This window comes from Ylistrum balloti, unplaced genomic scaffold (assembly GCF_031769215.1).
Source record: "Ylistrum balloti isolate Yb309-2 unplaced genomic scaffold, AGI_CSIRO_Ybal_v1 Utg370100, whole genome shotgun sequence".
NCBI lineage: Eukaryota > Metazoa > Mollusca > Bivalvia > Pectinida > Pectinidae > Ylistrum > Ylistrum balloti.
Genome location: NW_026782127.1, coordinates 169,304 through 182,519, shown reverse-complemented (window position 1 = coordinate 182,519; position 13,216 = coordinate 169,304). Strand labels below are relative to the sequence as shown.

The window sequence follows — 13,216 nt, the reverse complement described above, 5'->3', positions numbered from 1 at the left end:
TTCAAGTGGAACACCAAGGCAAATAATAATTCATTTTTGCTTAAACTGTTTTAATATATTGCAAATTACTTCTGTTAGCTTTCAACGTTCGTGATTGAACAATAGAAGAAATTTCAGTATATTAATAGCCCACCTAGTAGACATGAAAATACAAGAAACAAAAAACAAAAAAATACAAAACAAAACAAACAAAAAAACAAGAAAATGCCAACATAATCATAATCCAAACTCAAATTCAGTCGAGTTCGGGCAAAATGGAAACAAAAGAAAGATTTTCACGGACACCCCTGAAAAAGTACAAGGAGAATAAGAAGGGTGTTCCAGAAGAGTAAGAGTCTTGTGTTTCATCGACGACACCCGCCATGTAAAACCTGGGTGGATCCAAGTAAGTAATGTCACGTTCTGAAATGCGAATGAGGTATACAAGAACGGAACACACAATAAAGATAACGAGCATCAAACAGTGGCATTGCGAAGGTTTTAAGGGTTGTATGTCCCCCTGAAGCTGTCGGATTTCATCTTTTCCATTTACACCAACACATTTCATTAAAAAAAATTAAAAAACAGTGATTTTTATTAACAATAATCTCCCTTTCGAGTGTATGCTTAAGTATACATTGTTGCTACACCACTGTCAGACAGCGTCATATCGCAGAAAGAAATGGAATATTTCTCAATGAGATCACTATGACGACCGTAACACTTCCCCATATTTTGTATCAACCTGAATCTTTTGAAACCCTGTGTTACGAGTTTGTCATTTAACTGACGACTCCTTGAACGAAAACTGTGGGAACAGGTCCTTGGGTATCGAATCCACTGGGGCATGTAAACACCATTTGTTGCGTGCGCAAGCTTCTTGCTATTCAGAATGGAAAATTCACGATAGGGAAATTGAAATCATCATGCTTTTCATACAATTTGGTGGAAAGTTGTTAATGTTGGTTTCGTTGTTGGAAGGGATCGAGATAACCGGCTGATGTAGAAGAGTTTGATTTCCAATTCTAGTCGCTGTATATGATAGACGTGGTCAATACATTTCTTGTTGTATAAAGACATGACGTCATCAATATATTTGAAAGAGAAATTAAACGGCAACAAGGTCGTTGTCAGGACCTGCTTTGGTAGGCTCTTCGATAAATTCAACATCGTATAAAAACAAAAAAGTCCGCCAACAGAGGGGCAGGTGGTTTCCATCAGTGTACCAATTGTCTGTTAAAGATCTTACCAGAAAACCCGACAAAGATATTGTCAAAAAGAAACGCGATCATTTTTATGATTTCGTCCTCAATATATTTCTTCTTTGATTTCGATTTTTTTTACACTAAATACGTTTCAGTATAGTTATCAACTCCTCCTTGTGAACGGGCTTCAATGAACTACATTGAAATACGACGGATTGTGTGTGGATGCGTATGCACGATTTTTTCAATAGAATTTTTGTTGACATGTTTACCAGTTCACCAAACATGGGTTTTTGTGCAAAACGTTTTTTGCGGACAGCTCCTCGTAAACTTGTGAAACAATTTCAATGAGACTACACAGGAATATTAGGGGTCATTTATAGATTTCATGGATGAAGTCACGTCTCTCCTCCTTTCTGCTGAAACTTAGGTTGCCGTGGTAACCAAGTCACTCACTACATACACGTATATTTGTGCAAGGGTCATGGCTCGACTCATAGGTCCTTAGATTAATTTTAATAAAACTCAACCAAATGGTGTAACTTGAAGTGTCAGGTATTTCCAGAACCTTTACTATGGACTAAGAAAACATGATGGTGGCTTCTGTTTGGTCGAAATTTAAATTGTAATTCATCCAATGTGAGTTGGATACCAATTTCAATGAAACCATAGAAATGTTATGGGCATTCTGTAAGTGTGCTTGCATTTTTTGGCGATAATTTTAGTTGCCTTGGTAACCGGGTCACATTTCATATGTATCTGTGCTATGTCCAATAACTCACAAGGCTATAGATTAATATCACTCTAAGTTGGTTGATTTCACTTATCAATGACTACCATTTGTCTCCAGAATTGTTGTCACGGATACGTAATGGAGGCTCTTGATTGGTCAAAATTGAGGTATTGTCCGTTGAGCTTAAAACTTGTTTATTGGATGGCAAATAAATTGGAACTATATCAAAAACCTTGCCTTCCCTTTGGTTGTCATAGTTACCAAAAAACACATTGATTGGACAAAATCTTTTCCAAATTGCTACCTTTACCCTCGCCGGTTGTGAACTGAATTAAATGAAACTACAGGGAAATGATACAAGCCATACGTACATGTAGATGCGCATGCATATTCTACACCCCCAACAACGTTTGACAAGGGAACGGTACATGCCTGGAGAATTTAAACGTTATACATAAAACCCAGTGGTAACTGGAACTTACACTAAAACAATTGATCGATAAAATCTTCGCATCTGCGGCATTTGTGGCAAGCATTTAATATCAGGCTCCTTAACAGTAAAACATTACCATAACACTTCAAAATATACACTTCATTTGTAAATCATTCTGTATTCAACCAAAGACATACGTGTATGCATTAAATCATTTATTTAATCACGGACTTATATACACAGCGTATATAAGTCCGTGATTTAATACATCTATATCAATATTTTATCGACCACACCCATGTAACCAACCAAACTCCACTACCAAACCTCATCAATGGTTAGTTAAGACAATGAGGTGAAGATCCAGATTGGGGACTAAGGGAGGCAACTACTACACAACCTCTATTTCATATCGAAGAGCTCTTCCATGAATTGAATTCCAGCCTACAGACGGATGTGTAACATAAACGTAATCTAGCATTTTATGTAAGTACATGACAGGTACTGAAACAAATTCCTCAAATCAATTCTGCAAAATATTCTGTATGTGAAATGGTATACATGTACACAAATGTTACAGATGTACACAAATCTTACACATGTGTTACACATGTACACAAATCTTACACATGTGTTACACATGTACACAAATCTTACAAATCTTACACATGTGTTACACATGTACACAAATCTTACACATGTACACAAATGTTACACATGTACACAAATCTTACACATGTGTTACACATGTAAACAAATCTTACACATATACACAAATTTTACACATGTGTTACACATGTACACAAATGTTACACATGTACACAAATCTTACACATGTACACAAATCTTACACATGTGTTACACATGTACACAAATCTTACACATATACACAAATCTTACACATGTGTTACACATGTACACAAATGTTACACATGTACACAAATCTTACACATGTACACAAATGTTACACATGACACATGTACACAAATGGTACACATGTACACAAATCTTACACATGTACACAAATCTTACACATGTGTTACACATGTACACAAATCTTACACATATACACAAATCTTACACATGTGTTACACATGTACACAAATGTTACACATGTACACAAATGTTACACATGTACACAAATGTTACACATGACACATGGAATATATTACTTCCTCATCGATTTCAATAATGTTATGGAATCTAAGTATCACCAGCTACACTGGGTTTCATCAAGTCAACCTGATACCGGTTTTATCATAATCTGCTCAATCACAAGTTCTATAGTTATTTGATACTTTTTTTAATTTTCATAAGTAATTTTTAAAAAAATCAAAATTAATTTTTGCACCTGATTAAGTTAAAATGATATTCAAATATAGAAATGTGATAACGATACAATATAATTGGTTTATAAGGCCATGCTCTTTGATGATCCTTTCATTCACAGCATCATCCTTGATTATGAAGTGCTATGAATAGACACTAGATGACAAGAGGTTGGCAACATTGACTTATTATTCATCAAAAATAATTTATATCACTCTAGAAAGATATGTATGTAGACAAATTGAACAACCAAAATGTACTCTGTGTTGACACGTCACACATTCGTCTACTTTATCACAAAGTATCCTTTAGTCATGTTTTGATGAATTATACTGAGGCTGAATTCCTAGATTTCCCGCTTTCTTCAGCCACAAATTGAGTTTCCGTGGAAACCATCTACAACAGAATTACAAAATTTGTTAATTCTACTTTGTCAATTACAGAAATATATTATCATTATTCAATAGATTCACTAATCTTCAATGAGTATGTATCTTTATATAATGATGACAAACTCTAGAGGCACATATTCCTTACTTCTCAGCACCCTTCATTCCATGAAGCATACATATACATTTGCATATTTGTGAAATAGAGAGTTCAATTTTGTTCAAATAGGCTTCATTCGCATAACACGGTTGAAAAAATTAAGGTTGTCTGGAATTATTCTTCTATACACCAACGCACTTCTACCAGATGTTGGACCAGATGTATGCAAAGCTTAATATGTACAGTTTCGGAATTTCCTGTCAAGCATCAATCAATTAACTAAAATTAGGATACCATCCATTTTACTCAGATTTTATAGCACAATGCCCCCAGAATTATGTGAGTGCACTGACCCTACTTTTTATGCTGAAATCTGAAAGCTAACGATGTTCAGGAAGCTAATTTCGGACAGGTACTGCAGGACCCCTCAAACTGCATGTTCCAAATATTCTACAGTCAAACCTCAGTCCAGGTCTGTACCATGCGTTTTTCTAGCATATTCAACCTTTTCTAACCTTTTCAACTGCTTGTGTGAAAGCACATAAATGTGGACTTCCATAAAGAGTGATGTATATAAATGAGGTTTGTATCAGTGATATTTGTACACTTTGGTAAAAAAACACATTTTAAAGTTTACCTGTATGTGTCATAAATCATTTTTTAAAAAAATCATTATTATCATTCAGCAACCATCAACAAGGTTGATTACGCAAACTTACGCTGCTATGCGAAGCGAGAAGGCCAAAGTTTCTGGAATCATAACCACTGCTCTGTTCAACAATGTCCCATTTACAGTTGCCAAGGCAACTCGTTTTGGGGTCAACAATGGCTCATCTCTGAAACAGAAGAAAATGTCTGTAAAATAAGGCCTTTATTTACAAGAGAAAAAAAACCAAAATATTCAGAAATTTGCATTTTCCAAACATCAAGACTAATGTCTTCAGTTGGATTCATTTGGCTAGACTTATCAGGAATCATTTTCCAAGCACCACACTTGATTTACAATATATAAAGTCATGACCTTCGATGAGAACATCATATATTACTTACACATCGGTAGTAGCTTTCACTAATCCACTGCTTACAAACATTGGACAAACAGTGGTAAACTTGATATAGCTGTGGCCAAGTCTGTCCATCTCTTCCTCCATAGCCTCTGCAAATCCGAAGGCAGCATACTTAGAGGAGCTGAAATAGCAGTTACAGTCCTATAAGTGACACAGAGTATGAAACAACTATAGCTACTTAATGTTGAAAGCGTTTTGTATGGTGCTAGTGTCAGAACTGACTTGCTGGTGTTGATTCATTCTTATAGTGTAACTGAATATACTTATGTACCTCATGTTTTTGTGAAAATTTTTTATCAGACATAAGAATATCAGCAAAACCTGTACTGAATTATGGGGAAAGAACATCTTTGCTCTTCATCTATATTTCGACATTTTTTCAATCAATGTTGATTTTCTTGAGTTGCCTCCTAAGTTTCAAACTTCAGACACTAATGTAATCAATGACAAATCCTACAAGGACAGCTCTAATGTGTCTTATCATGTATTTGTATAGAAAATTGCCATTCCCTTGTTTGTCTTTTGTACAATCATGCAAGAATTTAATTTTTTGTGCATTATGTTTTATGAATTTTGCAGTTAACAGAAAATAAATATCTAAACCTTATTTACAAAGAAAACACGATCCAACATCCGGTCAGGTAGATTCAGTAATATTGGCAGTTTTCTTAGGATGGATTCCTAGTAGAATTGCTGTAAGCATTATCTAGTCTGTTGTAATATCATTTACATTTTTATTTACTATGTCTCAAAAAGATCAACATTTAAAATAAACAGCCTAAGATAAAGAAATAACACTACAAATGTGTCGTATTCATGGATTTATTTCTCTGATTAAATACGACAAGATAATGAGTTTTTTTTTTACATCTATTACCTGTAATCCACCAGTAGGGCAGTACCAGACTTTGCGGACATTGAAGAAATTGTAACAATGTGGCCTTTCTTTTTCTTAATCATGGCTGGCAAAAACTCTTTGGTGGTCTAAACAAAAGTGGGAAACAATAAAACAAAGTGATCATAAAACATTTACATGTAATAAATACCTTATACATGGGAAATATAAACAAGAGGCCCACAGGCCTTAACAGTCATCTGACTACAAAAACTTTAAGCAGGAAGAAGGGTTACTTTTCCTACTCTGAATGAAATAAAAAAAATAACGACACCTTGTTGGCTACCTTTCCTTAATATTTCCACCAATTTTAGCTCAATGACATCAGTAGAACTGGAGCAGAAGTTTAAAATATGTTTTTCAAGATGGTAGCCATGGTGGCCATCTTGGATTTCAGAGCGACCTTAAAAATAACAACACTTGGTCAGGACCATCTCAGGATCATTTCATGCGAGCTCAACCCCACTAGTGGAACTTGGAAAGAAGTTGAAAATGTCAAAAGTTTACACATAGCATGCAGCTGAGGACAGCACAGTGCATGGCTGACAGTGGACGATAACAAATGAAGCACAATAGCTATAGGTCAACATGACCCTTCGGGTCAGATGACCTAAAAAAGAAAAAGACAAATATTGAGTAACACAAAATGACTAACTCAAAATTAACTCAATATTCAGAAAAAGTCTCATTGAGATACTGCTGGTTCATAATTCCTTCGTTGATCAATGGTATAACTCAATGTGTAGGAAGAGTGCCCCGAAAGGCATCAGGACCTTATCATATCCACTATCAAAAAATATAATATTGCCTATATTATGTATGGCTGATTGAAATTGTTAGAAACAATGAACAACTGAATGGCAGGACATCCCTCGTCACTGCATGAAACCTTCTTTTAAATTCTTGCAATATCTAAACATTAATGTCGAGCATATCTATGAATATTCTGTTAATATTAAGAATGACTTCAATTTTCTGTTTATATTTTTGTCAAAATAGAACACCTATGTTAAACTTTAATGACATCGAGAAATCCTATCAAGTTAATAACACTTTAGAAATGGAGAGTGATGGAATGGTCATCTAATGTTTTCACAAATGTAATGCCCGGATTATGAAATGATGATAACACTGTAAAATACAAGGTATCAAAAATATTACTGGTAAACACATAACTTGTCACTGTATGTACAACCCAGATTCACAAAAGGATAAAAATAACAAGAGGTCCAATGGGCCTGAAGCACTTATATGATAAATAAATACCAGCCAAATATCATGCCTCTTGGCCGTTCAGTTCACAAGAAGAAGTCATTTAAATGTTTTAGTGTAATGTTCCAGCCAGGTGAGCAAAAAATTAAGCAACACTACATGTTAGAATGTTATAACAACTGAAGGGCAATAACTCTGTAAAATCTCATGAGATTGATGTTCCTTACACAACATGTGATGCTGATATCATTTGATAGACTAAGAAATACTAAAACTTTTGTGTTCAAAACATTGGAGATATATTTATCATATAAAAAAGTATACCATGGTACAAGAGTTAGTTACCCAGAAATGTGACAGAGTGTTGACTTCAAATGTCCGCCGGATGTGCTCCTCTCTCATTTTCAGCATTTCTCCTCCATACAAAATTCCAGCATTGTTTACAAGGATGTCAACATCTCCAATGTTCTTTTTCACCTGAGCCGATACTGTCTTAATGTCTTCAGTTTTACAGAGGTCACAGACAAATGGATGGGCTTCACCTCCTGCAGCTTTTATCTCGGCAGCCACAGAGTCATTTCCACTCTGTCAATACAAACGTTGATTGCTGGTTTAGCAAACATATAAGAATGCAAACTCTTTAGGACAAAGAAAGATCACATAGAATCAACAAACATTAAATTTCAAAAGGCATGTGATTTTGTTTTGATGTTTATCTTCCAACCAAAAATAAGTTGTGAAAAAAAATATATCTTTCACATTTTCTGAATAATTTGTTTAGAAATTCCAATCCATATTTTTATATATCCTTTCTCTCTCTGCTGGATCTAAAAAAGATTATTTCTATTTTACTTTATTTTGAAAAAGAGCCTTACATTTCACCAACACAAGGGAAAATGTGATTTATGTTGAAAATGTCAGTGTGAGGTAAATGATATTACGCAGCTACACTTGCCTGGCTACACCTGCCAAATTGCTATGTAGCTACACCTGCCAAATTACTGTGTAGCTACACCTGCCAAACTACTGTGTAGCTACACCTGCCAAATTACTATGTAGCTACACCTGCCAAATTAACTATGTAGCTACACCTGCCAAATTACTGTGTAGCTACACCTGCCAAATTACTGTGTAGCTACACCTGCCAAATTACTGTGTAGCTACACCTGCCAAATCACTATGTAGCTACACCTGGCAAATTAACTATGTAGCTACACCTGCCAAATTGCTATGTAGCTACACCTGCCAAATTACTGTGTAGCTACACCTGCCAAACTACTGTGTAGCTACACCTGCCAAATTACTATGTAGCTACACCTGCCAAATTAACTATGTAGCTACACCTGCCAAATTACTGTGTAGCTACACCTGCCAAATTACTGTGTAGCTACACCTGCCAAATCACTATGTAGCTACACCTGCCAAATTAACTATGTAGCTACACCTGCCAAATTGCTATGTAGCTACACCTGCCAAATTACTGTGTAGCTACACCTGCCAAATTACTGTGTAGCTACACCTGCCAAATTACTGTGTAGCTACACCTGCCGAATTGCTGTGTAGCTACACCTGCCAAATTGCTGTGTAGCTACACCTGCCAAACTACTGTGTAGCTACACCTGCCAAATTACTGTGTAGCTACACCTGCCAAATTAACTATGTAGCTACACCTGCCAAATTACTGTGTAGCTACACCTGCCAAATTACTGTGTAGCTACACCTGCCAAATTACTGTGTAGCTACACCTGCCAAATTGCTGTGTAGCTACACCTGCCAAATTGCTGTGTAGCTACACCTGCCAAATTGCTGTGTAGCTACACCTGCCAAATTGCTGTGTAGCTACACTTGCCAAATTGCTATGTAGCTACACCTGCCAAACTACTGTGTAGCTACACCTGCCAAATTACTGTGTAGCTACACCTGTCAAACTACTGTGTAGCTACACCTGCCAAATTGCTATGTAGCTACACCTGCCAAATTACTGTGTAGCTACACCTGCCAAACTACTGTGTAGCTACACCTGCCAAATTACTATGTAGCTACACCTGCCAAATTAACTATGTAGCTACACCTGCCAAATTACTGTGTAGCTACACCTGCCAAATTGCTGTGTAGCTACACCTGCCAAATTACTGTGTAGCTACACCTGCCAAATTGCTGTGTAGCTACACCTGCCAAATTACTGTGTAGCTACACCTGCCAAATTGCTGTGTAGCTACACCTGCCAAATTACTGTGTAGCTACACCTGCCAAATCGCTATGTAGCTACACTTGCCAAATTGCTATGTAGCTACACCTGCCAAACTGCTGTGTAGCTACACCTGCCAAATTACTGTGTAGCTACACCTGTCAAACTACTGTGTAGCTATACTTGTCAAATTACTGTATACCTACACCTGCCTAGCTACACCTGTCAAACTACTATGTAGCTACACCTGCCAAATTGCTATGTAGCTACACCTGCCAAATTACTGTGTAGCTACACCTGTCAAACTACTGTGTAGCTATACTTGTCAAATTAATGTATAGCTACACCTGCCTAGCTACACCTGTCAAACTACTGTGTAGCTACACCTACCAAATTACTTTGCCAAATTACTGTGTAGTTACTCCTGCGAAATAATTATGTAGCTACGCCTGCCAAATTACTGTGTAGCTACACCTGCCAAATTACTATGTTGCTACACCTGCCTGGCTACACCTGCCAAATTACTGTGTAGTTACACCTGCGAAATAATTATGTAGCTACGCCTGCCAATTTACTGTGTAGCTACACCTGCCAAATTACTATGTTGCTACATCTGCCTGGCTACACCTGCCAAATTACTATGTAGCAACACCTGCCGAATAATTATGTAGCTACACCTGCCAAATTACTATGTAGCTATACCTGTCAAATTACTGTGTAGCTACACCTGCCAAAATAACTATGTAGCTATACCTGTCAAATTACTATGTAGTTACACCTGTCAAATTACTGTGTAGTTACACCTGCCTAGCTACACTTGTCAAATTACTATATAGCTACACCTGCCTAGCTACACCTGTCAAATTACTGTGTAGCTACACCTGCCAAATTACTGTGTAGCTACACTTGTCAAATTACTGTGTAGCTACACCTGCCAAATTACTGTGTAGCTACACCTGCCAAATCACTATGTAGCTACACTTGTCAAATTATTATGTAGCTACACTTGCCTAGCTACACCTGCCAAATCACTATATAGCTACACTTGCCTAGCTACACCTGCCAAATCACTATATAGCTACACTTGTCAAATTACTATATAGCTACATTTGCCTAGCTACACCTACCAAATCACTGTATAGCTACACTTGCCTAGCTACACTTGCCTAGCTACACCTGCCAAATCACTATATAGCTACACCTGCCAAATCACTATATAGCTACACTTGCCTAGCTACACCTGCCAAATCACTATATAGCTACACTTGTCAAATTACTATTTAGCTACACTTAACTAGCTACACCTGCCAAATCACTATATAGCTACACTTGCCTAGCTACACCTGTCAAATTATTATGTAGCTACACTTGCCTAGCTACACCTGCCAAATCACTATATAGCTACACTTGCCTAGCTACACCTGCCAAATCACTATATAGCTACACCTGCCAAATCACTATATAGCTACACTTGTCAAATTACTATATAGCTACACTTGCCTAGCTACACCTGCCAAATCACTATATAGCTACACTTGTCAAATTATTATGTAGCTACACTTGCCTAGCTACACCTGCCAAATCACTATATAGCTACACTTGCCTAGCTACACCTGCCAAATCACTATATAGCTACACTTGTCAAATTACTATATAGCTACATTTGCCTAGCTACACCTACCAAATCACTGTATAGCTACACTTGCCTAGCTACACTTGCCTAGCTACACCTGCCAAATCACTATATAGCTACACCTGCCAAATCACTATATAGCTACACTTGCCTAGCTACACCTGCCAAATCACTATATAGCTACACTTGTCAAATTACTATTTAGCTACACTTAACTAGCTACACCTGCCAAATCACTATATAGCTACACTTGCCTAGCTACACCTGTCAAATTATTATGTAGCTACACTTGCCTAGCTACACCTGCCAAATCACTATATAGCTACACTTGCCTAGCTACACCTGCCAAATCACTATATAGCTACACCTGCCAAATCACTATATAGCTACACTTGTCAAATTACTATATAGCTACACTTGCCTAGCTACACCTGCCAAATCACTATATAGCTACACCTGTCAAATTATTATGTAGTTATACTTGTCAAACTACTGTGTAGCTACACCTGCTTCGCTACACTTGTCAAATTACTATGTAGCTACACCTGCCAAATTACTATGTTTTTACACCTGCCAAGTTGTTTCGAGCTACACTTGTCAAATTACTATGTAGCTATATTTTTAGGTGTTTTAGGGTAAATTGTCAAGCCATTTCAGGATACAAGAAGTCTTATTTCTGTCCTATACAATGAAACATGTATTGTTAGCTTAGAAAATCTATTATTACAGCAAACACATAAATAATATTATACAGAGAACAAAAGTCACAGAAGGAATATTGATATAAAATTCAACACTACATACATAATGTAATATACAGGGAATCAACATAATAGTTATCACAGCGAGTTAATGGTACAAAGCACAACTACGATATACTATTGCTTAATGAAATTACAAAATTAAATTTTAATCAAAGAATTGAATAATCTTGAAATTGATTTTTGGTAAAAAAAAAATCAGGAAATCATCAAGAACTTATTTCAGTAGTAAATATAATGTTGTGTCAGAAAAATTACAGAAACTACTGTTAAGGCAGATAAGGCAAGAGAGGTACAAAAACACGTCCTAGTAACAAAAACACGTCCTTGTAACAAAAACATGTCCTAGTAACAATGCTAGTAACAAAAACACGTCCTAGTAACAAAAACATGTCCTAGTAACAAAAACATATCCTAGTAACAATGCTAGTAACAAAAACACGTCCTAGTAACAAAAACATGTCCTAGTAACAAAAACACGTCCTAGTAACAAAAACACGTCCTTGTAACAAAAACATGTCATAGTAACAATGCTAGTAACAAAAACATGTCCTAGTAACAAAAACACGTCCTAGTAACAAAAACATGTCCTAGTAACAAAAACATATCCTAGTAACAATGCTAGTAACAAAAACACGTCCTAGTAACAATCCTAAGTAACAAAAACATGCCCTAGTAACAAAAACACATCCTAGTAACAATCCTAAGTAACAAAAACACATCCTAGTAAAACAACAATATTACTGGGGGCCAATTCATCTTTAAACAGATATACAATCGAAAGTTCATTAAACATAAATAAAGTGCCATATTTGTTAGTTCTAATATATGACTCGTTCTTATTTAGTGTTCTTGGGCAAGGTGCTTGTGGATGTTTGTTAAGTGGTTTTAGGTGTTTAGAGGTATTTTTGTGTGTGTGTTTTGGGGTCAATCATCGCACCGTTATTTCCCTGTGTAATGAAAAACAAATATCAAGGTATTTCAGTAGAAAATCACCTTATTGACATCCCACAAAACAACTCTACAGCCCATCCGGCCAAACTCCAGGGCGATTTCCCGTCCAATTCCATGCCCCGCCCCCGTCACTAACACAACTTCTCCTCTCACATCTTTGGGTGATGGTCGAAGAAAAATCGTCCTCAACAAAGCTTCTAGATAGAAGTATATCATGTAAAATGGAAATTTTAAGAGCATTAACAACTTTTCTTTGGATGCCATTTCTTACCACTGCAGAAAACGCTCGTGTGTACGAATTTCCAAAAATAGACCTACACGATTAAGTCCGAACTCCA

At 36.4% G+C, this 13,216-nt stretch overlaps 1 protein-coding gene across 1 annotated transcript; it reads right to left on the bottom strand.

Moving 5' to 3' along the window:
* Positions 1-26: 26 nt before the first annotated feature.
* On the bottom strand, positions 27-13,142 carry LOC132549998 (estradiol 17-beta-dehydrogenase 11-like). The gene is made up of 6 exons (XM_060213992.1): positions 12,921-13,142; positions 7,688-7,927; positions 6,113-6,219; positions 5,219-5,356; positions 4,888-5,004; positions 27-4,075 (listed from the first exon to the last, which is right to left on the bottom strand). Exons 1-6 carry the CDS (start codon positions 13,140-13,142, stop codon positions 3,988-3,990), a joined length of 912 nt encoding a protein of 303 aa, XP_060069975.1. The 3' UTR covers positions 27-3,987.
* Between the last annotated feature and the right edge of the window lie 74 nt (positions 13,143-13,216).